We start from the raw sequence: 27,858 nt of genomic DNA on the forward strand, positions 1-27,858 counted from the left end.
CAGGAGCAGTTCTCTTACTTACATGTTGCCCTCAACAGGACGGCTGTAAATATTCCTCAGGTGTGCAGGTGAGGCAGCTGCCTGGGTAGAGCGTGCAAGAAGGCAGACTCTTGATGCCCCATGGTTTACTGGGAATTTACTGCATAATTACATGAGCTATCTCTCATGGGACACATGCAGACTTTGTAAAAGTCTAGAAAAGCTCAGAGCTGAAGCACAAAGCTGTGGACAAAAAGCCTGACCCAGAGTTCTTGTATAACTGCATAATGCTTAAACAATTATTGAAGCTGGTGGAAGAACAGAAAATTTGCTACTCCTACGATAATCAGGATGACGTATCAGTCTGAAAACAACATTTTTATCTTTCCAAATGCCAGAATTTGGCTGCTTTCATTGTTTCACAGCGTAAAGGATATTTTGAAGTTTGCAGGACAAAATAACAAATTCAAGATGATGAGCTGGAGTCTGGAAAATTATACACTACGGTAAATGCTGGTGTTAAAGACAGTTACAACGAGTTATATGTGGTGCACAGGAGTGACTCATATTTAAACATTAATAACACATTGCTACATTTACAGAAAAGGCAGAAAGAGATAAAAAAGGATAAAGATGAAAAATTGTTTGTGGCATAGTGTAAAAAAATGACACTGATGGAGAAAAAGCTGTTAGTTATTCATTTTATTCAAATTAGTCTGTTTGGAAACCAACTCTGGGTTTTGTTTAAGGACGTCCATCTAAAAGTAAATTGTATGTAATCAATTTGAAAAAAAAAATTAAACAAAATTATAAAAACATATTTACACACATGCCTTGAATCATAGGAGGTACTGTAAAAAGGCTTGGCCACATCTCTTTTCCTGTGTTTGAGCGAGAGGGCCCTCCCCCAGCTGCGCTGAACATCTTGCCATTGGCCACAGTCCAGTACCAGGCTGTGCTGATTGGTTGGCTCCAACTCTAATCACTTACAATTGGCCCATTATCTACTGCATGCTACACCTCCCATACGCACACACACACACACCTCCACCCAGCTTTGGGACACAGTGGAAGAGTGGACACACTGAGAGGAAGGTGATGCAAGGTTTGTGATGTATTTTTGGCCCCATATCACAGACTTCCTGTGTGTAATTTTCTCTGTGTGTGTGTCTATGTATGTGTGTGCGGGTTTGTGTGATAACAGCGGCTGTTCTGTAGTGTGTTTAAGGTCTGAAGAGATAACTCTGTGCCAAGCTAATAAGGGTGAAACAACCCCCACCTCCCCCTTCCTCTGTGTACTTAACAGTATGAAGGCTTGGTTGTGTGTGAATGTAAGAATTTGTTTATTTTTCTGTGAAAGGGCTGTTGTTTAGTAAGTAAGATGTTTGCAGAGATGTGGGGATTACTGCTTCGATGAAGATGAATTCTGCCCAGAAGGGTTTTTACATGTTGCTGCTGGTTATATAGAAAGAAGTCTGAGCATCAGCTCTCATCTTATGACAAATACAACATCTAAAACATCCTTATAAACCATAAATAGGGAAACGATGAGAGAGCGAGTCTTTAAACTAAAGTGTTCAGAGGGCTATGCACTCCTCAGCGCATATGATCAGTGAAGGATGCGAGGTATTAAGAGCCAAAACCACTGTGAGCCCCCAAAATTAATATTAATAATCTAAGATAGGACACTTCATGCAAAAGTTGCAAAACCCCAGTGTTACTGTAGCTAAAACATTCAACACAACCTATAACAAAATAGCTTAAATAAAGTAGAAAATCTCAATGAATTACATACAATATAACAAATTACACAAAGGAAAGGAGCCTAATAAGGTAAAAATCTAAACAAAATCCAATAGATCACCATTTATAATACGGAAAAATTAAATAATCAGGTGAAAAATAAAGTTTTCACAGGTATCTCAGCACTCCTGTGAAAAACTAAAAACTTACTTAGTCTCAACAGCTTGCATAATTAAGTATTTATTTTCTGTATGGCTTTATCAGTCTCTCACACTGATGTGGAGGAATTTTGTCTCACTCTTCTTCACATTACTGCTTAAATAAATTCATTGAGGTTTGCAGGTATTTGTTAATGCACGGCTCTTTTGTGGTCCTGCCACAGCACTTCAATCGGGTTGTAACACCTTGATTATTTTCTTTTTTTAACCATTGTGTTGTAGATTTGCTGCTGTGTTCGGGATTACTGACCTGTTGCATGATCCGATTTGGGCCGAGCTTTAGCTGTTGGACTGACAACCTCACATTTGGCTTTAGAACACTTTGGTATTCAGAGGAGTTCACGGTTGACTCTCTGACTGCAAAGTTCCAGGTCCTGTGGCTGCAAAGCAAGCCCAAATCATCACCCGTCCACCACCGTGCTTGACAGCTGGTATAAGGTGTTTGTGCTAATATGCTCTGTTTGTTCTTTGCCAAACAAGGTGCTGTGAATCATAGTCAATTATAGCCTTAGTCTTGTCTGTCCAAAGGACATTGTTCAGTACACTTTGCAAACCCGAGGCATGCTGCCATGTTCTTTTTAGAGAACAGGCTTTCTTCTCTTATATCTTTTTTTGGCAGCTTACAGGGTTTTTTTTTAATGTCTTAAATCATCCAATGCCCAATTATTATTTCTACATCCACTTGAAAGCACTTTTGTCCGAGAGATGTAAACGGTGACAGCGAGGGTCTCTGCAGATGTCCGCAGAGGATTTACATAACAATGCACCAACTACCCATGCGCTCCAGGCGGCAGACTTCAAGAAGTATAACAGGAATGACTGCTCGGCCGTTGTGTCTCGAGCTGTCTGTGCTTGTATATGATCAAGGCATAACATGATCGGTGTCCCAGCCCCTAGAGCGTCACAGTATCCAGTTTGTAACCACTCTCACACAGCCTTGTTTGAGCCCAGATTCATGGCTCTAATCTTTAAGTTTTGGTCTTCTGTTTAGCATAATGACAACATCTAAAAAAGTCCATTTCCACTATTTCAAAGGTCATTAAACAGCTCAAGAAAGCAGCTCAACCAGTAAGAAATGATTTTTATTATGCTGAGCAGATATTGGAACATTTCTCATTTTTAACCTCACACTCTTATACTGTTGTTGAGGTTTAAATAGGTTCTTCTCTACTCCTTGAATGAAACAGGAAGAGAACACAGCACAAGTTGCAGGCCAGAATCAAAGAGACTACTTGACTACTTCCTTTATTCTTTTCTTACTGTGCCCATCCTTTTGCACTCCTCAACTTCCTCTCCCCCCTTCCTTTTCCTTTCTAGCATTCTGATCCTCCCTTCATCTCTCCCGTTGGTCCCACCTAGTCTGCCTCTTTTCACTCATCTCGCCCCCCCGTTCCCCTCCTTGTCTTCCACATGTTGGCTGGATTCTTCACGCCTGCGGTACCCATCTCCGCCTACAGTAGATTAGATTGTTTCTGCAGTATCTACTCTCTTCTGTAGTGGCATCCACATTGTTCTGCAGCTCACTGTCAGCATCCATAAATCCAATTTGTTGCCCATGCGTGTGTCTGTATGTGCCTGCGTCTGCATGTTTGCTTCGATGCGATGCAGCTGCCTTATGTTTAGTTGTTGTCCGCGTGAATGCATTTAAGTGTCGTTTGTGTGTGCTGCAGAAATATTATTTCCATGTACCTGCCTCTCAGTGTCAGTACGTTTGTCTTGCATGAGTGTGCATTTATTATGCTTGTGTCTTTGTGGATGTGCAGGCGTGTATCTTTGCAATTGTTAGTGCGAGTGATCATGTGTGTGTGTTAGTGATAGCTCTGGGTCTAGTTCGCTGTCAGTCTTGATAAGGCCAGTGGTTGGGAGGCGTCAGTCAGGGCGGCTGCTCGCCTGGCCTGTGCGTGGTGGATCTGCTGAGAAGGAGCCGAACCATTAGACACGCTGCAGTGACTATAGAGAGAAAAGAAGGAGTGGGAGGGTGGAGATGTATGGTGAGAATGCCTGAGAGTGGGAAAAAGAGAGAGAGAGAAATGCAGGAATGAGGAACGGGGTAGGGGTGGAGTGTGTTGTGGGGGTTGATGGAGTGTGAATAAGATCAAGATAGAAACTGGGAGTGAAAGATGATAAAAAACATCACAGTCAGATAAGGAGGGCAGATGCAGGCGAGGTGAAGGCAGTTAGAGAGAGAGGATGAACAGGAAAAACCAAAGGAAGTCTATCCCCAGTTCTTTCCCTCTTCTGTTTCACCTTTTCCCTCGTGAAAATCATTAAATATTCAATCTCTTTTAATCTATTTTTTCTTTTTTCCCCTTGTATCTCTCTACTACCCCTCCACCCCCTTTATTTTTTCCTCCTTGCTCCCTGTGGAGTTTGAACAGTTCAGATATCCCCGCAGTGTCGTCTTTCTCTGTCCTTATTTAGAAGCACCAAATATGCTTCATATTTCTTCCATCTCCTGGGGAATATTTGTCTCTCGTATGTCAGCTGAAGTCGCCGTCGGCCTCAGAAACAAGATAAACACGTCTGTTGCTTCTCTAGTCGACACCGGGTTGTCAGTTTGCATTTGGTCTGAGACCCCGAGCACCTAACACATTCCTTTTAATAGGCTACATGCAACTGGCATTGCGCGATGTGTATGTGTGATGTGTCAGAGAGACATTTCTCAATTACTAATCAGTTTAGCTACTAAACTGGCATAATTTGTTGAGTTCAATATATCACGGTTATGATATTAAAATATGAGACAGCTCGAGTGCTTCTTCTTGAAACAGCAAGTGGCTGACACATTCTGCAGCGTGGAGCAAATCTCACAAACCTCCTAATCCCACAGCAAATTTTTAAAGTAGCTGCTGCGATTTGCACCTAATTTATACGTCAGTTCGTGGGCTTTTTCTCGTCTCAAATTTGATCAGAGACAAATTTAGTTAGACATGTTTACAGTGCGGAGGTGGAAAACCTTGTTTTTTAAGTTAGAAAGCCGGGGAGCGTCTCAGGTCTGTTCCCGCCGGCTGCCGCTACTGGCTGCGATACAAAAGATTATTTCAAGTCAAGCTTTACAAGACAAACATTCAGGGGTTTTACCGCTTCCTCACTCCACTGTTGCTCAGAAACAAATTGGAAATGCCATACCTAGCCACCGTTCGGTGCTGCAGTGTGAAATAAGCATGAAAGGGCGCATCTAATGTTGTGGAAAAAGCCAGGAGGGCCCAAAACAGCCAAAAATAACGTGTTTTAGTACATCAATTGTCACGGTTGACAGGTCTCTGGTTCAGTATGTCAAGGCTACTCATATATACGTAAATTCTGCATATTTGCAAATATGAGGCAATCTGCAGCTCGTTCCCTTTGACCTGTTTTTTGTTTGACAGATGAACGAGCGTTGTCTTGTCTAAACTGTGGTTTTTTCCTTTTACTGTGTTTACTCTTGGAAAATTTTGAGTGGACGTAATTTCCATCACAATTCTTTGAATCAGAGCCAGAAAAAACTCCAGTTCGGTTATTTTATTAAAAAAAAGAGGCAGTGGCCCAGAGCCATGTATGGTCTACTTCACTGTGTAAATAAAGGGGAAAAAAAGGGAGGGGAGGAGGGTACTGCTCATTTTTAATTTTGTTTAAAACAATTCAACAGTGCATGAAAGGAATGATGGGAGGAAATGCTGGTGTTGAAAACAACAGTTTCCCTAACCCTCTGCCTCTTTTTGGATTTGAACAACTCGCCCACTGGCTGTCTGTGACATTTACCAACAGTGAGCGTGTGATGTAACCATCATTGCTGTTAAACTAGGTTAGGCGCTGGCAGTTAGAGGGGCGTCTGAGGCCGCTTATATCACAGCCGTTATCAAGTGGCTAATGTGTAGATGACAGAAGCTCTAAAGCCACCATTGCAGTCAGTCTGGACAGGTATTTACTGTCGGTGACCAGACCAAAGCACCCAGATGGAAAGTTGGAGACTAATTTGATGACACGCTAGCTGTTGCTTGCATTTTTGGACACACCTATGAAGTATTATAAGGTAACAATAGAGCATGAAGGACACAACGCCCATACATCACTGATAAGATTTCTCTTTCTGATAATGTTCTACTTTCAGGGATAAGTTTTTATGCGCAAAAGGAATCAATAGAAAATAACATGATAAAAATGACGAGGACATATATACTCGCTGCCCACTTTGTTAGGTACATCTATTCAGCTGCTAATACAAATATTTCACGCAACAGCAACTCAGTGCATTTAGGTATATAGACCTGAGTTAAAAGCGAGCATCAGAATGAGGAAGAAAGGTGATTTTTAAGTGGCTTTGAATGTGGCCTAGTTGTTAGTACCACAAAGATTGGTCTGACTGTTACATAAATTGCTGATATTCTGGGATTTTCTCACATAACCAGCTGTAGGGTTTACAGAGAATGGTCCAAAAAAGAAAAAAATATCGACTGAGTGGCAGTTCTCTGGCTGAAAATGCCTTGTTGATGACAGAAGTCAGAGAAAGTAGGCAACAAGAACTCAAATAATCACCTATTATAACCAAGGTATGCAGAAGAGCATCTTTGAACCTTAAAACAGAGGGGCTACAGCAGCAGAAGACCATACCAGGTACTACTGCTGTCAGCAAAGATCAGAAAACTGAAGCTACACTTCACACAGGCTCACTAAAATTGGACAAATGCAGCTCTGATCTGGTGAGTCTGCTGTAAATAACATGAAAGCATGGATCCATCCTGCCTTATATCAACGGTTCAGGCTAGCAGTGGTGGTGTAATGGTGCGGGGGAGTATATTGGCAATTCAGTAGAGCAACTTTGCTTTAAGAAAGTTCAACCAGCAAAGTAATATGGATTTAAGCATCTTTTTAATCTAGGCCATAAAAAAAGGCAGTTCTGAAGGCAGGAAGACCGTCAACCAGGTAGTAGGAAGGTGCACCTAATAAAGTGGCCAGTACCGCACATAAACAAGATAATTAGAAAGAACCACCAACATTTTTACTCACAAGTTATATTTTTTTTTTTAAATAGATGGATGATTTAATAAAGAAACACCTTAATGCAGTAATAAGAACTTTTAACTTATAAAATTTAAGTTCTTTTTCTGGAGGAAATCATTGTCACAGATTAAATATTTAGCCAAGCACAACAAGCTAAACTTATATAACAAGGAACTGTAGCACGATCAGCACATTTCATACGCTTACTTAAGGCGGGGTAGACTAACAGCACTGACTTCCTCAAGTAACTTCCTTAAAATATAAAAACATGAACCTGTATTCATGCATGGCATAAGCACAGTGTATTTACCCATATAGAAAGTGTGCATTACTTATGGAAGTGGGTTAAAACAAAAATATGACCAATCACTCGCAAAAATAAACAGTTTGAATGCTCTCAAACAAACACAATGCAAGAGTAAACTTATAAACCAAAGATGGTGATTAAATGGGTGTTACTAAGGGCACACATTGGTTGCAGTGTTACAACTTGTCCCCTCATTATTCTAATTAAGTTTTGTTATAGTTTCGTTTTTATCACAGAGAACTAGTTTTTCCTCTCTTGCTGCAGCCTTGTAATTGCATAACTCTTCTTTCTTTCGTCTTTCCTCCTCCCTGTCGTCTTTCAGGAAACAAAAGATGAATTTTGGCCCGCGTTAGCTCCTCCCCATTCCTGCTCTCCCTGTCTCTCTCTCTCTCTTTTTTCTATGCTATGTACCCCCCACCCCACCACCCCGCCGCCATCTCTTTCGCACTCTCCCGCTCTCATAAACGCAGCAGCTCTTGCAAACTGTGTGTGCTTCTTTTCTTGGTGACAGAGAGCTGGAAAGACAGAGAGATTTTGTGTATTAGAAAGTGAGAAAGGAAGGGGAGGGAGGTACCTAAAGACAGCGGGGAGGGAGGGGTAAGAGATAGAGAGAGCAGGCGAGCGAAGGGGACGGAAGGGAGGGGAGAGAGAGAGAGAGAGGAAAGAGGGGGAGCACATGTGTATGCTTGTCACTAAGGGGCTGGGAGAAGGACTAAGGGAAGCGAGGTAGCTGGCCACAGCCGCCATATGCTGACTGGATTCCTGTTCATGTCTGCTGTGTGAAGACTGTAGGTTTCTGTTGTGTGCTGGCCGGCTGGGGAACACACCATGGGAAGCTCACATCTCCTCAACAAAGGCATGCCTTTAGGTAAACAACCAGCACTCTGCTTTTATGTGGGAACTGCATATCACTGTGTGTGTGTGTGTGTGTGTATGAGTGTGTGTGTGTGCCAATATTTGTGAACTCAGTGTAGATTATTCTGCCTCCTTCTCCCCTCCCCCTTCTCTCTCTTCCTCTCCCTTTTTCCGTCTCCTCCTCCTCCTCCTTCTCTTCTTAATTCACTCACACTGTTATCTTTTGTTTTTCCTTAATCGCTCAGCCGCTCTCATCACACAAGAATGGTTAGTCTTTTCTCTAAAGCTCTGTGTGTGTGTGTGTGTGTGTGTGTGTGTGTGTTTGTGCGTGAGTGAGTGTGTGTGCACGAAGAGGCAAATCTCTGCTATTGAAAGCTGCTTGAACACCTCCGTTTGCGGTGACAGAAATAGATCTCCCTCTCCTTCGAGGGCTAGCAAGGACATGACACATATTTGCCTTTCATTGTGCTTCTTTTAATGGAAAGTGGTTGCCTTCACTGAAGTGTGCGCGCAATTTACGTGCAAGCACACTTACACACTCACACACATAAAGGGGAACTAAAGTGACACACATATTCAAGTATAAACATGCATGCCCCCAGCCGGATTCACAGGTAATAGATGCACCTTATGATAGGGGCTGCAAAAGACTGTTCTAGAAAATGGGATCAAGGTAGGGCTGCTAGGAATAAGAAAGGGGTGGGAGGGGAGGGGAGGAAGAGGGGGTCGGGTGTCGAGCAGGAGGATGAGGGTGTGAAGATAAACGATCATTCCCCGTGTTATCGAGTTATTATATCAGCTAAATCTGCATTTGTGAACCCATTTCTTCTCCAAAGAAAGCAGACATTATGTGATGTCATCAAGAGGCTGCGGGCTCTATTTCCTGATGACATCAAAGATTAAAGTTACAGCTATTATCTTACTACCCCCCCACCTTTTTTTTATCGCCCCTCGCTTTGGGCAGATATGTTCTCCACATCCACGCCGGCAGCTTGAGAATCCAAGGTCACAGGACTGAATGACTGTGAATTCCGGCTCGGCAAGGTTTGTCCTTTTCAAGACGCTCATGCACAAATCTCCACCAGTCAATAATCGTGACACTGATCGGGTCGTGGGGTCTGTTTCAGTGCACGGTGACGAGTGCTGAACCTTTAAAGGGTGCTGTAAAATCAGCTTGCGGTTTCAGGTGATTGAGAGATTTAGTGATTCATCTTTCTGAAGGCAGGGGAGCCTCTGATCTCTGTGTTGTATGGTGTCTGATCTGATTATGAAGGGCTAGATGAGTGACACCCCTCTAAAACCCTGTTAAACCAGATCTGCTGGTAAAACACAAAAAATCTAATTTTGGAAAACGCATCCTATGAGGCCGTTACACTGTAAACACGACTGTTATAGTTCCAGGCAGTTTCCCACTGAGAGACGCCTAATGTCAAAGGCAAAAATCGAGGGAAACCGCTCATGTGGTGGCATGTTGTTAGTTTAGAGAAATCCAGAGTAATCTGAAACGGCTATTAGATTACAAGTCACTACACATCTATGTTGGAATGTGAAATAAGGGCTCCAATACCATTTCACACACTTACAAAAACAAATACTGATTTTTTTTATACTGCACTACTGCCATATAAAAGGCAGGAATCTCCTCAGGTGTAATTTACAGCACTTAGAAATCTATAAAGTGCTCAGCAAAGAGACAGTGGCACTAAGAGCCATTAAGAGGTTTGGTCTATTATGTCAAATGCTTACAGAAAAATGACTGAACTAAAATGGGAAGCAATAGTGAAAGATGTGCCAGCCAGTACTAAAAGATCTCACTCTTTTATTCAGTGAAGTTTAGCCTTATGTAATACTTGCTATTTGCATTTGACACGTTCGTTTTTTATTGAGAAGGGCTGTTCAAAGGGGCAAATGTGACTGAGACAAAATGGTAAGATCAAAAGACGAGTACAGAAAAAACAAAACACAACAAAAAACCAACAGACCTACAATTTACCACCCCAAAACAACAGTTAGCAGGTAGGCTATAATTCAGCTATGATAGGTAATTAGCAGCTTTGCATTATGATGAGTCCGTGCATACTTGTTATTAATTTATATGTCAACACTGTCAAGTGAGTCTGTTTGGGGTAAAACCTGCAGATTAAATAACTTTTAAGATGATACCTGTAGAATGGCTTTAGCAGCCTTTTTAAAACTACCAAACAGCACTTTAAGCAGTCATTTTAGCTCAGCTCAAATAAATGGTGCAATGTGTGAAATTAAACCCTTTTTTCCTTTTGCTGGGAATACCCTTGAAACCACTCAAAGGCCCCCCTGCGGGTCCCCGCACTTCAACTTGGAAACCCGTAATCTAAATGCAGTAAATGCTTCATAGCCTTAATAATCCATTACGGGGAGGTATTTACACCAGAGTATCCAAACTGACCCCAATCCAATTGAAACTTCAAAGTGATTGTGATTTTTTTTTTTAAATGTATAGTAACAATTAATCCAATGTAACAGGCCAGCAGCCATACAATAATCCAGTTACAGCCGTATAAATGTATTTTTTTCCTCTAGTGCAAATACTGTTTAAGCCAGTACTTATAAACAGTTTATGAATTCCTGCAAACTAGCAGTGGGTACTTGTGACATTCGTGGCAATCTGGAAATTGAACACTTGAGTTGAGTCATGTCAAATTGAAAATAATTGACTTCACAATTGTAAAATAAATATTTTCCAGCAGAAATAGCTTACAATACTAAATTATTTTTAATAATTAAAATTTGTTTGATCTATTAAGCTACTCTGTGCAGTATTTGAAGTGCAGGGCTAAATCATAACCTCTGCCTTTTCCTCATACTTCTCCTGAACTCATAGCACAACCGGAACCATAGCCTCATCAAACTTTGAACTGGTTGCCATTACTGAGTTGCTGTCAAATGTTATTGTGTGTCCTTGTCTGTTTTGCTGTTGGTGTCTTTCATTATGAGAACAAAGAGCTGACAAACCTGAACTGCTTTGCTGACACCATACCTGCAAATGAGAGCCCTGCGTGGTGATCGTTTCTATGTGTAAGCACCTGTGTGTATCATACATCACTGTATATTAGTCGTGTCCAAAAGCATTGATTGACGAGGCAAGAGTGTAATACCTGTGTTACTGTGTATGTGTGTGAGTCCATGAAAGAAGGAGGACCAGTGGTGATGGATATGTCTGTCTTCTCATTTTTCCTTCCTGGGAATTGAAGTGGGGGTAGGGAGAGAAAGACGAAAGACAGAAACATCAAGCCACCCCTGAACACTTTGTTCCTGGATATTCAGGCGCTTTTTAGCAATATAAATACAACTATTATACAAAGCACGCCTTTACGAATTGCTAGGGAGTTGTGCAGAGCGGGAGAAAAAAAGAAAAACGGCAAGGGAGATGAAGAAAGCCTGGGGAAGTGAGACTGAAATGAGAGATGGAGATCTGAAAATGAGGCAACAGATGAAGAGATGTTGAGATGAACACTGAAGGGGTGAGAAGGAGGATACGGGGGCTCTTGTGGTTGCTGCACGCCACAAGAGCCAGTAACATTATAAATCAGCCATGCTGTGGCTCGATGATTGGTTTCTACGGCTGCAGGCGACTTGAGCGATCACAGGTGCCGACAGCAACGTCGTCCCCGCTTTTCTTCCTTTCCTTTTTCTCTCTCGCACAGTGAAAAATAAAAACACTTGATCTGCTGGAGCTGACTGTAGTCAAACAAGGAAAAGGAATGTGAAGATTTTTTTTTAAATATTGAAATGAAGAAAACGGGAACTATCAAATTCTTAGCTTATAGCTTAATAGATAAACTGTAACAATAGTTATGACCTTTTTTCAGCTGACTAATAGTAGAACACAGAGGAAGGCCTATAGATGCTTTGGAGCTGTTTACCCTTGTTACTAGAGTGCCTGTTCTTGTGGGAAAAATCAGGTCCGCTGCAGCTTGTTTTGGCAGATCATTCTGCATCGAGGCTGGCCGACGTCCAGTTGACCTGTACGTTTAAAACGCATGAAATTAGCTGATCTTTTTAATTGTCTTTGTTGACTGACAGTGTGAAAACACGGTCTCCCTCCTCGGGGACAAAAATCCAGCTGTTCCTGAGAGCTGGTCAACGACAGCTGGATGCAGGCAGGCCGCAGGGCTTTCCCACTGGCTCTCAGGCTGCAGTCCCAGCAGTCACTGGCAGATGCTTTTTCAATTTTTAAATGTCAATCAAATGGCATTACCATCATTTTGCTACTTTGGGATGGAGCCTATTTTCATATCTATGATGTCATTTGATCTTGCCCCCCCCTCCCCAGGCTCGACTGTTACTGTACAGATGGTTATTGTATTATAGTGAACAATGAACAAAACTTTCTTTGTTTTCATTTTTCCTAAGTTGCAAATCACTACCACTGCTTTGCTGCGTTTGCTCAAAATGTCTACTGTTCATGCTTGTGCATCTGAATTAAAGCGTACTTGTTCGGAAATGCTGGATGGAAAAGCACGAGCCGAGCTGAAGCTCTGGCCCCGTTGGCTGTCAAGAGGCCTGTTTGCACTGTGAAAGCTCCCAGCAGTCACCAAGCCCCGGGGCTATGGGAGAGGTAAAGAAAGACAGAGTGAGAGATTACTGGAGTATTTCATATAACGAGAGAGGGAAAGGAGATGGATAAGGGTTTACAGTTAGGGAACTGAAAGTCTGGCCAATTATTTAATATAATGAAGGATTTAATGAGTGTTTAAAGTGACGGGAGAGAGAGAAAAATACCAGTAATAAAAAAAAGACCAAGAAATAATGACCATTTGAGTTGGAGGATTAATATTTACAGGGCACTGCTGTGGTTTGTGAGTGTGGGGGAAGAGACAGAGGGAGTGAATAAAGCAGTGTTTTATTACCTAGTACTACTCAGCAGGCTGAAGTGCTGGTACTCCCAAGGTCATTCATGGTGCTGGAATGAGAGCTATTTCCTCCCTCAGTCTGACCAAGTGTGTGCTGGAGAAATGTCTGGAATCTCTGTAACCCCCCCGCCATAAAAATAATACCGGAATGACAAGATTTCATGAAAATCCTGTCTGCTCAGTTACTACTACATTTTCCATGTCAGTGCCAAAAACTGAGCAGCGCGGTGCCGTATTTCTTTTCGCTGCCGCTGTATTCCATTTTCTAAGCTATGCACCATAGATTTTATATTGATGTGTAAGTGCAACGGCCTCCAGGCAAATCCTATTAGGGATAGCTAATGTTTTAGCAGGCCACATAAGGCACTGTGTGCAAGGTCTGAGTTTCACCTCATTGGACTGCTTCATCAGATCAAGTTTCATGCTGTAATCTGACAATGCAGATTTAAGAGACAATGCAGAAGTCGAGTGATGGGCCGCGCGATGTTGGGAGCTATTCTTTGTCTCCGTGCAGCTTCTGAGTGCACTTGCTTTTCTTTTTTACCAGTGAAAGTATGAAGGAAATGCCCATATTAAACCAGGACAACATGCTGTGGGCAAAACTGAGGTAGAAACCAAGTTTTAGGTCACGTACAAGTAGCTGAGCTTCTGTTGTGGCTGCACTACAGCTTTATACCACATGAAACCAAAACTGAAACGTCTTTGAACACAACTGTTGGTGCTCGACTCTTGGTGTTAAATTCCCGACAGCAAATGTATTTTGTCATGTGCTTATAGCGTGCTAGTTTAAAAATAACCACGCGACTATGCTGCTTTAAACAAAGGGAAAGTTGCTCAGTTAACGGTAGACGGAACAAACGAGACACAAACTGAACGCAGACCCCTTGTATCGGTTTTCTAAATACAGACTGAAAGCTTATTTCGTGTCACAGCAGAACTCTAATGGCTGCAGCCTAATGAGACGTACAAGCTGAAATGCAATGTAATGCTGCATACATTACTTCCTCATGCATGCACACCAGTGAAAACTGCTGCAAGTATGTGGGGGAGAAAGTCACAGAGTTTCAACCTTAATAACCTATTTACTTCCCACGATGGGCCTTTCACATGAGAAAAAAAATCATCATCCATCATCATACATACTTTTATAAATAGAAGTTAATTGGATGTTTTCCCCCAGTCTGCCCCTTTTCTCTTAATTATACAGTTACACTTATTTACTCCTAGTGGTTACAAATACAACACAGTCCTCATCTTGTAGTGAAGCAAATGGAAAAAAAAAGATCAAAGCGGCAACCAGTTCCTGGCCAAATGTAATTAATGTTAAATGCAAATTTCCAGTGTTGACAGAAAGCCAACAAAGATTAAATAATCAAAACATCAGTGCTAAAGGTCAGGCTCAGACATCACTACAAATCAAAGAGCAGAGGTGTCTCTCTGAACTGTTCTGCAGCGACATAAAACAGTCACACGGGAAGAAATCAATCCACTGCAGGAAAGGTTGGGACACCGACTTCTCCAACAACAGGATGCGACCTCAAAAAACATGTTGCATTAGTCAAAAGGTTTAATAAATTGGAAAGTCCCTTTACGTTTCAGTCATTCTGAAAGTTGCATTCATTCTGCTTCTTTTTTCCCCCCATGCTTCTGTCTTCAATAATCTCAAAAACATGAGCTGACTGTTTGAAGTAGAGAAACGCAAGAAAACAGGTAAACAGCAGCAAAATCCACAATTACAATGAGCTTTAACTGGGTTCTCATTGAAGCTGTAGCTGCTAGGGGGAGGGTATTATTGTTTTCAGATTTCTCAAACTAATTCATAAGATTGGAGCTGCCAAACTTCTGTCCACAAGTACGGTTCTCAGGGATTCTTGGCATGCAAAGTATTGCGTAGACCCTAGAATCTTGATTTCTTTTAATTTAAATGACTGGTTTAATGACTTGGCTTCTTTTGCACGATGTTGGGCAATGCAAATGGAAAACACGCTAAAACCCGGGGAAGGTCAATTGTGTATCCTTTGAGTTTTGAGTGGAATATTTTGAGTGAACTGACAGAGGAGGCTGCTTATTCGAGATGTCAGACTGCACATCTCAGATGGGGGAAAAGTCAGCGATGAATGATGGGTTTGTCAGCATCAGCAAAAACAGGCATAACTCTGCACTTATTTCATCTGCAGTGTTTCAGAGGGCTGTCAAAACTTTACATGTCAAAAAAATCCCAATTACACACACACACACACTGCCAGGACTTTCTTCAGAATCTGCATCCCTATGTCCCTCAGATGTCTTCTGTCTCAGTCTGTAAGGCCTCCAGTCATCTGGAATAATTATTCCATCAGTTATGTGGAGAGGGAAAGGGAAGGAAATGATGCAGGAAAATGCAGCGGGAGGGAATATTCAAGGAAACCTAATAAATCCACCTCCCATCGACCCCCTGTTCTTGTTATAACTTCAACAAAGGCCCACTAGTGGGGTCATTTGGCATATCTTCATTGTTAAATGCCATTTTTCCTCCTGTACAGCCCAGCAGCACTCTCAGGGTAATAGTTTAATCTTTAGATATGATTTAATAAAACACCCTGTGGCAGGGGTGCAGGAGGAGCTCGCTGTAATTCGGTTATTGACAGATTTCAGTCGGATTTCAGAGACTAGCCGTCTCGCGTGGCAAACATCTCTATCCCTTGCGAACTGCTGCACTTCCTTACCCACCTGCACGTTTACCCCTTTCAGCGATGTTTCGATGTTTTTCTATTTGCATTTTTCTTGTATATTTATAAAGAGACACTTGGTTTCATCCAAAATATGCTGCACAATAAACAACTGAGATATAATCTAGTGCTTCGGGCTGCATGCCTAGTTATTTTCGTGTCAACACCGCCCCATTTTTTCCAAGTAAGCAGCTCCCAAGATGCACTCTGAGTCCATGGGGATGAGCATTTATGTTCAGTATATAAAGACTTGTGAACAGGCTGGAATAAAAAGCTTATTCTTCATTATCACAGGCTGTTGTTTTTCTCATTATTAATAACACTAAATTCATACAGCAAGATTTGCCTTTTCAACGCTATTTTCTACTAGAATAGCTACAAGACCCACCTCATCCATCTTCTAAATTACCGCCTGTTTCATAAAGTCAGCAAATTTAATCAGAAAGTCAGCAGTAATTAAGCAAAAACTGTGAAATATTTCAAAGTTATGAGGAGAAAAACAGCTGTGAAACATGACCTCACACAAGAGGAATTAGCTCCGCAACAGGCAGACAGCTGCTCTGAGAAACAGGTTTTTTTCCTCCGCGCCTATTGTCACTGTTGGCATGGCAACCACCACCTCAGAACAGAAACATTATGGGATGCAGATACAGCAGCGGCCTCCTGTGTGCCTGAGACCTCATCCTTATTTTCACTTTAAAATTTCCTGCATGCAAAAGTGAGCGCTGGAGGTTGTGATGAAGTACAGAACAAGTGTCCCGATTCCTTTTGTAGGAGATTTACACTTGTGAAGGTGTTTCAGCACCACAGCCTACTTTTCCACCCATGTCTTCCCTGTCTTCTTTTGTTCTGCCGATCTGACTCTTTGTCCCTCACTTCTTGTGTTTTTAGGCATCAGGCCCCCCATTATGAACGGGCCCATGCATCCGCGCCCCCTGGTGGCGCTGCTGGACGGGCGAGACTGCACTGTGGAGATGCCCATCCTAAAAGATGTAGCAACCGTAGCGTTCTGTGACGCTCAGTCCACACAGGAGATCCACGAGAAGGTAAGATACTTGAAGTAACACGTATACATAAAATGCCATAATTACATTCTATCTGGACTTTTTTTGTGTTTCAGCTAAGCAGAGAAAAAAAAATCAGGCAAAGTAAAGCGTTTGCTTTTACTAATTTTGCATATATGGATTAAACAGAAAGATAACCAAGTAGCTGACATGAAACTAGTCACCATGGGGTAAAGGAATAATGAAAGCAACGTCAACCAATTCAGAAACCAGTGATTTAAAACTCTCTTTTCCTGCTTTCCTGACTTAATGATGCTGCCATATCTAATAGGCTTAGAATGCTTAAAGAGATATGAAGCGGTAAAGGAATGGCACCAAAAAGAAGATTTAATTTAAAGTTTTAAAATATAATACTGCCTAGCCCAAAAAAGTCACCATCTGGATTTAGCTAAGCAAACAGGTAAGAATACACACACGATGTCAAAAGAACTCAAGAGATTATGACTAAACAGCTACACAGTCTTTAAAAAGTGAGGGTAATCGGAAAAAAAGGCTTATTTTTGTCCTGAAGGATAAAGTTTGTAGCGATGGAAAAAGTTCACGAGACTTGAGAAGCCAAGATTTACCCTGTTTCAGGGTGATGGGAATGAAGAGATGTGGATGAAGTGATTTACCCATCATGCCCAGTGCCTACCATACAAGCCTGTTGGGGCAGTGTTATGTCTGGGCTTCCTTCAGTTGGTCAGGTCTACATTCAGAAATGCTATGTGCTCAAAAAAAATCAGCTGAATATACCGAATGACCAGGTTTTTCCATCAGGATGACAAAGGCAGGATTCACCAGACTCAGACTGAGAAAGAGTGATTCAGGAAGCATGAGACATTATTTCACACATGGACTGGCCAACACAGAGTAGAGACCCTAACCTCAATGAGAAACGTTTAACCTAAAAGAAGAGTCTAAAGTTAAAGAGATGATGTTAAAACAAAAGGGATACCAAAAATCAAGAGTACAAACTTGAATGTGGGTCAGATTCTGCCACAGTCACTACGGATTGTAAATGGGTTTGTATGTCTGGCAGGGTTATGTCGTGTACTGGGTGTCTGCCAGGCGCACCCTCTCTGTGAGCGCGCTCAGTAGGCCACAGTGTGGGAGAAACAGATGGCGCTCCCTCCCTCGCTTTCTTTCTCTTGCTCTCTGTCTCTGGTTCTCTAATAAGCAGCCACCTCATTGTGTAATTAAAAGGGCTTCTTTACTGTAATTGAACCGCATGTCATTTTCATCCTCTCGCACATATGAACCAGGGGGCTGGCAACATTACAGAAAGATCACACGATTACTTGAGAACCAATTAAAAGGTGTCAGCTCTGTAATGTATTCAATTCTATATGATAATCTTATTATCTGCTTCTGAGCCATTAAGGTTATTGTCAGACAATAAGCTAGAAATGATTAAAAGTCACTGAGAATTCAGTGTGAATCATATTCATTCTAATATTAGACAGTTCAGTTAGATGCAGACACCTTATCTTAATTTATCTTAATCTTACTTCAAAAGGCAAAATATCAATGAAGTGTAATTCTTAAGGAAAAACAGGGTATGTGGACAACATCAGAAGAAATGATTTCACTACAATTCTGAGAAAAATTGACTACTAATGACTTACAAGCAGATTAGTACATGGCTATAAAAAAATAATTTCTTCCTATATGTTAACTTGCTCTGTGTGTTGTGTTGTGTGTGTTTCCAGGTCCTAAATGAAGCTGTAGGAGCGCTGATGTACCACACTATCACTCTAATGAGAGAAGACCTGGAGAAGTTTAAAGCTCTGCGTATCATCGTCCGAATCGGCAGCGGTTACGACAACATTGATATTAAATCTGCTGGAGAACTCGGTAGGAACATGCACACATACGTGCACACATTTGCATAATAGCAAAATTGTGCTTCCCAGCTGTTTCAGTGCTCTGTCTTAAAGACACAGGCAGAACTGGCACAGATTTTAATTTTCCTGTTAGTAATCTAACAAGAAATTTAGCGTCTCTGACAATTTGGTCTACTGTATTGTTGCAACAGCCAAGTTCGACTTTGTTGTTGCCAAACCTGTTTTACTTGTTCAGCTTCTTATTATATTTTATGTTTTAAAATACTTAAGATGAGCATTGGCGTATGATTTTATTATTCAATAAACACCGATCCAGTCTTTGGTATGACCGACTGTCCTTCCTATGTAAGGGGGGGAAGTGGCTTCATTTAGTAAAGAGATGCTTTTTCCAAAATTAAGCACAAATTTCATCACACTTATGCTGTTCCTTACTTTCTATTGTAAATTTACTCTTGCAATGATGGATGTTAACTTTTAATGTGTCCAAAATTTAAAATAAAAAAGACAAACAAAGCATTTAAAGCAGTTTTTTTTTTGCATGCTTTGGGAACAGAGCTGGCTATAAACACAGATGTAACACCCACCTGCTGTTTAAACCTTTTGTTCTTGCGGAACAGCCAATCACAAGAATCCTGGCGTAAAGAGCGTGAGAAGTGAGCCAAATCTGTAAAGACATTTTGGAAATTGGAATAATAGGGCCCCTTTAAATATATATATTTTTTTAAGTAATTTAATATACGAAACACGAAAAAGTCAACTGCAAGCTGTGTAAATGCATATGACCTAAACATTAACAAATTTTAAACTTCCTAGCTACCAGTTCCTGTTGCATTGTTTGCAAAAAATCTGTAATAGAAAAAAGGAGAACTTTTTAAAAACTCAGTTTGCTCCTGCAACAGCCTGAACTTTACTAACTTCCCTTATCTTCTTCTACCGAGAGCCTCTGCCATTTTAAAGTGTCGAGTAGTTTTGTATTTTGACGGGGGGAAAAAAAACTGCTGACACCTACAGCTCGTACTTCCCCACAAAAATAGCTTTCACCAAACTTCATTTCTCTCTCAAAATGGTTTTTAAAAGCTGTTACCAATCCTTATCTGCTTTCTGGTCCAACAGGCATAGCTGTATGTAATATGCCAGCCGCCTCCGTGGAGGAAACGGCAGATTCCACGCTGTGTCACATCCTCACCTTGTACCGACGCACCACCTGGCTGCATCAGGTTTGTAGCTCCGTGTGGCTGATAAAAGAGTCTCAAATTAAATGGATTTAAGCGACTTATATTAAATGTCTTGGTTAGTGGTGTGCATTCGGTTATCACAATTTTAGTTTCGACAGTTACTAATCAGAAAAATTGAAACGTTCATTCATTTTCTTTAGAATGTGGCTGTATTTGAAAGACGTTGATGTAAGATGTAGAAGGTACAGTAAAATGATTTGTTCCTCAAATCATTATTTAGACTTATCACCTGAAACGACTTAGACTTTGGTCATTAAGTCCAGATATTATGATGTATGGCTGGATCATGTTAAACTGTAACGTTTGTGTGCTCTGCCTTGTATATGCGTGTAATAACTAATTGGTATTCGCGCCAGGCTCTGCGGGAGGGGACCCGTGTTCAGAGCGTGGAACAGATCCGTGAGGTGGCATCGGGAGCGGCGAGGATCAGAGGAGAGACCCTGGGACTCATAGGGCTCGGTGAGTAACAACACAAAGACGAACATATGTGCAGCAGAGCTCAGCAATACACACCGAGGTCAGCATGCTGAGGTGCTCACAGTGATAATACTAACACGCAGGTACAATGTTTGGTCAGCTGGTCAGAATGCTGTGCTGTCTGTTTGTTTTTAAATTTCCAGTGATCGAACATTTGTTCTGTCGTTTCTAGTTTGATTTTGGGAAGTTTTGTCTTTAGCTCAGCTAAATTGGCTTCCCAAGGGGTTACTGTCAATAAAATGTAAGCGGATTAACCAGAAGCAATGCAAATCTCTTCCATGTACCTTCTAAAAGGTTTTTCCAGTAATAATGAGCAAACGTCAGAGAATCGCAGTATGTAATTTGTGTTAGCAAAAGACAAAAAGCGGAATATTAGATGCACGTGGATATATTCTATTGTGGCTTCTTTTTAATAGCACATTCAAATGGTTTTATATATCTATATGTTTGCAGTTTTTCTAGTGCCCCTGCATGAGTAGTGATGTTAATGTAATTCCACGCCTGCGGGTATTCCTGTGTTTCTAGGTCGAGTGGGCCAGGCTGTAGCCCTGCGAGCCAAGGCCTTTGGCTTCAGTGTGATTTTCTATGACCCTTATTTGGCTGACGGTGTAGAAAGATCCCTGGGATTACAAAGGGTCACCACACTACAGGTAAAACACACACTTGTGAAACCATTTTATGTTTTAAACATCAGCCTCTTTTCACCTATTTACTTATGCTTACCTATACTTATACTGGGCTTTGGTGTATCTCCTCAGTTCATGCTTTGTATGATATAAGCTTTATTCTGACTGCCTGCCCCTAATTAACATGTGAGCACGACCCCTGAGCCCAGCTCTGACCGTATTAAGGCTATTGTTGACAACATAGAGACCCAACAGTGCAAAAAATTGGTAGAAAGCCAGTGTTTAAATTAATGTGAAACTATTGCTGTCACAGTATACGCATGACAGAAAATGAGGAGAAGCAGAGCAAAATGCACCTGTGTCAAGAATGAATACTTATTGCTTTGCACAAATATCAGCAAAGCACCTGTCACACAGCAGTGCTCACCTGCGTGTGTGCCAAAAACAATTTCCACTCAGCTCGTATTTAACCAATAAGAGCTCATCACTAGCACAGCATTTAAATGGATTCAGACTAAATCCTCTTTTTACAGGGAAACAAATCCTTTGTCTCCATTTCTCTTTGCTGACAAAAATGCTTTCTCCACAATCCGCCGTGACAAATACGCATTTATTGCAATGGTGCTGTGACCACTGTGTGTGGAAAAGGAGGGACGCCACCTCGTGCTAAGTAACAGTAACTGTCGTCTGGACCTGGTTCAACATTTCTGTTGGGATTGGGATTTAGTGGCTCCTTTTTTCTCCTCCTCAGGATCTGCTCTTCCACTCTGACTGTGTGTCTCTGCACTGCAGCCTCAACGAACACAACCACCACCTGATCAACGACTTCACTATCAAACAGGTAAAGAGGGGCATTCACACTCATCACCCAGCACACGCAACACTGAGCAGGTACACGGAAGCATAAATGATTTCTTTATCCTCACGTCAACTACTGAGTCCCATAGCCATAAACATTAAAGAGGCGTATACCCAGGGAAGCCCACCATTTTACAGAGTAATGAGGTTCTGTACTCTCTGCACCACGTCTGAAGGACTATCACATATTGGCTTTTCTCCTTAAAGGATTTTAGCTTTAAACACTTCTACCCTAACTGGGAGAGGATAAGTGAAAAGACAATTGCTCAGTGTAGGCCCATAAAATATTACTGGAAATTCTGCACTGTGAGCAGAAAATGTGATTTCTTTTTTATTAGCTTTACCGAAAGGGATTTGTTTCATATTTAATATCACCGAGTCTTTATGTACAGGGGCACCGGTCTTAAAATGTAAATGTGCTGTAAAGCTCAACTGAACATATATCACTGACTGTGTGTGTGTGTCTGTGTGTGTTAAAGATGCGTCAGGGGGCGTTTCTGGTGAACACAGCAAGGGGGGGACTGGTGGATGAGAAGGCTCTGGCTCAGGCCTTGAAGGAGGGAAGGATACGTGGAGCTGCCCTGGATGTTCACGAGTCAGAGCCTTTCAGGTAAGCTCCTGTTTTAGAGCTAACTGCTAGCTATATTTGACTTTATCGTTAATGAATTCATGAGTTGCATCAATGCTACTGGCCACTTTATTAGGTATGTATTCAACTGCTGATTAATGCAAATATCTAATCGGCTAATCGTATGGCAGCAACTCAGTCAAGGCAACCATCAGAATGTTAAAGAAAGATGATTTAACTGATTTTGAACACGGCATAGTTTTGGTGCTGGTATTTCAGAAACTGCTGATCCGCTGGGATTTCACACAACCATCTGTAAGGTTTACAGAAAATAGAAAAAGAGAAAAAAATCTATTAAGTGGTAGTTCTCTGCGAGAAAATGCTTTGTTGATGCCAGAGGTCAGAGGTCAATGGCCAGACTGCTTTGAGCTGATAGCAAGATAACAGTAATCTCAACTAACCACTCAGTGCAACCAAGGTATGCAGAAGAACATCTCTGAATGCACAACCCATTGAAACTTGAATCAGATGGCCTACAGTAGCAGAAGAGGAACAGGACACTGAGGCTAAAACTCACAACGGTTCACCAAAATTGGATAATAGAAGATTGCCCGGTCTGATGAGTCTCAATTTCTGCTGCAGTCTTTAGATGGAAGGGTCAGGCTCTGAAAGCATGGATCCGCCCTACCCTGTATTGGCGTGGGGAATATTTTCTCGGCACACTTTAGGCCCTTGCTGTCAAGTGAGCATCATTTGAAAGCCATAACCTAGCTGAGCATTGTTGCCTACCCTCTCTATCCTATTATGACCACAGTGTACCCATTTTCTGATGACTGCTTCCAGCAGCATAACACACCATGTCACGAAACTCACATAATGTCAAACTGTTTTTTTGAACATAGCGATCAGTTCATGTCCTCAAATAGCCTCCATAGTCAGCAGATGTTCATCCAATATTGCACCTTAGAGATGTGATAGAATGGGAGATTTGCATCATGGACTGGCAGCTGACAAATCTGCATGATGGTATCATATCTTATGGAGCAAAATCATTGTTGAATATTTGCAGCATCTTACTTAATCTCTGCCATGAATAATTAGGGGCAGTTTACAAAAATGTTTCCTAATTTTATGTTTATTATCATGGTATTCAATGACATTTGTGCCACAGCATAGGTCATCAATCAAAACAAAACAAAAGCCTTTTTATGAGTATCACTAAGTGGTGCACAAAATCATTTTGCTGCAGCTCAGAGTGATTGCTCTGCTTGTGTATTTGTCAGTTTCAGTCAGGGTCCGCTCAAAGATGCCCCCAATCTGATTTGCACACCACACGCCGCCTGGTACAGCGAACAGGCATCACTGGAAATGCGAGAGGAAGCAGCCAGGGAGATCCGAAGGGCTGTGACAGGTAGTGCACACACACGGTCACAGAAACACAAACTTTAGCAGACAGCATGACTTCTGATGAAAAACGTCCAAAAAGTGGTATTTTAAGGAATTCCATGCTTCTTGTTGAGGAATTTTAAGGGCCTTCTTTCCTTTTCTTCTATCCTATTTTTTCTTCTTTTTTTTTAGGCCGCATCCCAGACAGTCTAAAGAACTGCGTCAATAAAGAGTTCCTCACCCAAAACAACCACTGGGCAGGTGTTGACCCAGCTACCGTCCACCCTGAGCTCAATGGGGCATACAGGTAACAACCAGCAATTACTTGACTGGGTTTTTAGTTGTTCCTTCTTTTGGTATTATTACTACATATTTTCCAACTATATGGAAACCCTAACCCTTAAGGTTTCAGGGTGAAAGAGCTACAATCATCAGTTGATGTTTGTGTTGGTCTTTCAAATATACTCAAGCTTTAAAGGAGCATGCTGCTGCCCTGTTGACTTCCAGTCTGTTAGTGCTCGCAGATGTGATGACAGCTCTGACTACACACGATAAGAGAGGTGGCACGGCAGTCTATAATTATACTGATGGGTAGACAGCGTCGCTGCCTGCCATGAGGAATTCAGCCAGGCAATGTCAGCACAACAAAACACTGGCTGCTGGGGTATTGAAAAGTGCTTGCAGGGTGTATCACATCCTGAAATAGCAACACAGTTCAGCTTACCAAACACTGCACTGCATCTACTACGCAAAGCACTGTTTGGTGATGTGAAGAAGGTAATAAATATCCCACTTATAATTATTAGTTTATATTCAAATTAGATTTCTGCAAACCACAAAAAATGGAGGCCAAATTTCTGTACGTACAGCAAATCTAAATATTCAACAGCGACACATAATAATCAAACATGCTGTCATAATCGGAAGTAGTGTCAGTGTTGTTTTGCTAGTTTTCTGGATTTCTGTTGGCCATGGGGTTTTTAAGTGGTCTTTAATGTTTAACATGTGACATGGTTATGTCACTCTTTTATCATTTATGCGATTCCTGTTTTTATCCATTCTAAGATGTTTAGTGTTTAGCTTTGTTTTTGTTGAGTGCTTGAAAGCTTGAAATGAACAGCCCCCACCCCACCCTGTAATCATGTGAGTCATTGAAGGTCATATGACCCAAGGTGTGGGTTATTACTGTCATGGGGTCAAGGTGTGAATCCTTTCTAAGACACTACCCTATGAGTTATTAAGGTTGCATAAGTGAATTTACAAAAATGTCTTTAATCATAGTTTCACTGCATTTAAGATGACTCAGTTCTTTTTTTCTCCTCAGATTTTATTCTCTCCCCATCTCTGTCACCTCCAGGTATCCCCCAGGAGTAGTGAACTTGCCATCTGGCGGCCTCCCTCCCCCTGTTGAAGGCATTGTACCGAGCGCCGTGCCAATCGCGCACACCCTTCCGCCCGCCGTCACACACCCTCCTCACGCCCCGTCTCCCGGACAGAACACAGTGAAGCCACCAGAGGGCGACAGAGAGCAGCATCCAAATGACCAGCTGTAGCCCCTCCGCAAACACAAAACACACGCTTTCCCGTGTTGTCTGGTGACTGGTGGTGGTTGGCACAGCAACCGGTGTCATTGCGAAAAGTTCCCTAGTGACAAGGTGTTATCAGGTTTGGTGTCAGATTGACCGGTTGACGTCCCAATTACAATCAATTCAAGAACTCTCTGGCAACTGGTTTCCAACAGCCGGTTCACACTCCAAAGAGGAAGACAAGGAAGGTGGTGATGAATTAAAGAGCACGACAGCTGTCTGCTGCCCCAACCACAAGTTGGTCTTCCGATCGCTGGAGGATCTTCAGATTCTGTGCCAGAAGTAAATAAAAAAAACAACAACATAACAATAACTATCTGTTGATTTGGGAAAAAATAGGATCAAATTCCTCTGTCTTAGACTGTAGTGTGTCCAAAGTTAGAGAGGCGGGGTTTATGTCTTTCTCTCTTTTCTGTGTCTTTTCCTTAGTTTGATGTACAAGCAAAGTTAGTAGGTTATAAAATGAATGTAACCTGTCTGTGTACAGTTTTTAGACTTAAGCAAGAAGATACTGATATTTGTATTCGAGTCTTAACAAAAGCAAAGGTGATCTCTCTATGTAGCTGAACCAGTTGGAGAATACAATATCCGTTTTTTTATTTTCATGTCCCCAAATTAGCAAGCCCCCCAAAAAGAGGCAGCTTTTTGCACACCATCTCAGGAAAGTAAGTTTCCGCAGTTGGTATATTAGTCATTTTTTTGTTTCTTTTTGGTATTTTTTTTTTTTTTTTTTATAAATTCTTTTTTATGCCACTTAGTGCTTTTGTTTTTCTACCTGCTTGCCTTTTCGTGTCCCGCTACATTAGAAAAAGAACTTTAACAAGAGCTAAAGTTGAACTAATGTTTGCTTTTGTTAGTTATGTTTAAGGGGCATGTGACTTTGCTCTTGGGACTTGTCTAAATGCTGGACCCAAATCAAGAGGGTTGCGGGAGGAAAGGCTGCAAGAAAGCGGTAAAATGGTATGCCAAGGCTGGGAACTTCTCACTTTGTCTCTGTCAATATACATGTCGACAAAATGATGCACTGAGAGCTTGTAGCAGACCGCACTTTGAGAAACAAGGATTTTTATCTTGTCCTGTCCAATGATACAACAGTACCCCTACCACACTCAGTAAATGTGCAGGTCATGGAGCATGAACAGTTTGATGAATCACTGAGTCATGGGTCACCATGCTGCAAAGTCAGTATATTACTGAAGTTGCCCTTGCAGATATAGATCTCTCCAATCAGCCTGTAGAGTTGCAAAACACTCAACTTTCCATTTGAAGCTCTGAGCTCACTCCCAGATGTCACATCTAGTTAAGCAAAGTTAACGTTTACTGACAGACAAGAATCAGTCAGGCACATGAACTTGAATGAAATGTAATTTTCATCCTGTTTAGGACATTTTAAAATACAAAGCAAAGTCGGTAAATAAAAATAAAAATCTCATTTATCCAGACTACTATCCCTTTAACATTTCAAGATGGGTCCTTCCTTGAGTATACCGTTTAGCCATTCTCTGTGGCCTCCGTGTCTATGTGTACATATGGTGTTCTGCCTGCCTGTGTCAATGTGAGTTGGTTGTATCTGTGTCTAAAAAAGCAGCACTGGGAGGAGGGGTGGTGGCTTGTGCTCTCCACAAAGCATCGTTACAAAGACTGCCATTAACAAAATACTTAATACAAACTATAAACACCTGAAATTGAAACTGATTTCAAACTTAGCCTAGCAAACTCTCAGAAATTAAAGCTCTTACAGGTTACATTCCCACAAAACAAGAAGGGTACAGTGTCATGTAAGCGTAAAACTCGCGTGCTGATGTTAACCAGCCACCTGAGTGAAGGTGCTTTCTGATCCCCTCCTACCAGCAGCTGAGTAGTAAAAAAACAGTTTACTGTTGCCTACCTGGTCTTCTTCATGGTTAGGTAGTAAGCGTAGCAATCAGGGATGGAAATTTTGCCAGCGATATCTGAAAGGGGCGCCTCATACTGAAGGTACTGCCAGGCTAGAGCCCCAAAATCCTCAACATCATGCTGAACTGTTTTGAACTTGAATCTTAAACTTTCCTCAACAGATGCCATTCTTTTTCCGTGGACGAACGTCTTCTGCTTGTTTTTTTCTAAAACAAACTGCAAGCATCATTAAAATGATGGGCGCCACATCAGATTAGCTTTTTAATTGTCGAGGTGCTCCTTGAATTTCCATCCCTGGTAGTAACACACAGTCCACTGTTGCCTACCTTGGTCCCCTTTATGGTAAAGTAGTAGGCGTAGCAATATACAGTATACATAATCTATATTCTACAGTAAATATCATTATTTTTGGTCAAAACTGACAACCTGACAAAGATACGTTTGTGACTGTATGCATTTGTATGAATTATTTTAAAAGAAATAAACTGTGGAAAGGTGATGGTTGTTTCCTTAATGGCAATTTGTTTGATTTCTATGGGTATGTACAAGAGTATGAGAGAATTTCTGATTTAAAGTAAGTATGAATTTTGGTAAATTTACCAAAGAAAAAAACTATTACTGAATGTTTCTGGAACACACACCACAATTTGATGG

At 41.5% G+C, this 27,858-nt stretch overlaps 2 protein-coding genes across 5 annotated transcripts in view; one reads left to right on the forward strand and one right to left on the reverse strand.

The window, feature by feature from the left end:
• The window catches only part of maea (macrophage erythroblast attacher, E3 ubiquitin ligase), an 89,364-nt gene that overhangs the window by 17,025 nt on the left and 44,481 nt on the right, over nucleotides 1–27,858 (reverse strand). The window lies entirely within an intron of this gene.
• Nucleotides 990–27,703, forward strand: LOC100694320 (C-terminal-binding protein 1). Of its 4 annotated transcripts, none has more exons than XM_005467279.4 (11): nucleotides 990–1,084; nucleotides 16,574–16,728; nucleotides 18,438–18,582; nucleotides 19,686–19,789; nucleotides 20,164–20,266; nucleotides 20,810–20,934; nucleotides 21,662–21,751; nucleotides 22,248–22,378; nucleotides 23,620–23,747; nucleotides 23,915–24,029; nucleotides 25,047–27,703. In XM_005467279.4, the coding sequence occupies exons 1-11, from the start codon at nucleotides 991–993 to the stop codon at nucleotides 25,273–25,275; spliced, it is 1,419 nt and encodes a 472-aa protein (XP_005467336.3). In that variant the 5' UTR covers nucleotide 990; the 3' UTR covers nucleotides 25,276–27,703. The 4 variants fall into 4 exon arrangements, with proteins under 4 accessions (XP_005467336.3, XP_005467337.2, XP_005467338.1 ...); XM_005467280.4 differs by having other exon boundaries at nucleotides 992–1,084; nucleotides 25,080–27,703; XM_005467281.4 differs by lacking the exon at nucleotides 990–1,084 and adding an exon at nucleotides 7,831–8,095.

This window comes from Oreochromis niloticus, linkage group LG2, assembly GCF_001858045.2.
Source record: "Oreochromis niloticus isolate F11D_XX linkage group LG2, O_niloticus_UMD_NMBU, whole genome shotgun sequence".
Lineage (NCBI taxonomy): Eukaryota > Metazoa > Chordata > Actinopteri > Cichliformes > Cichlidae > Oreochromis > Oreochromis niloticus.

Excerpts from the sequence above, each read along its gene's own strand:
- LOC100694320 (XM_005467279.4), top strand. The coding sequence starts at position 991 with ATGCTACACCTCCCATACGCACACACACACACACCTCCACCCAGCTTT. Across the intron at positions 18,583-19,685 it reads TAAATCTGCTGGAGAACTCG|GCATAGCTGTATGTAATATG; the intron begins GTAGGAACATGC and ends CTGGTCCAACAG. Across the intron at positions 21,752-22,247 it reads ACGACTTCACTATCAAACAG|ATGCGTCAGGGGGCGTTTCT; the intron begins GTAAAGAGGGGC and ends TGTGTGTTAAAG.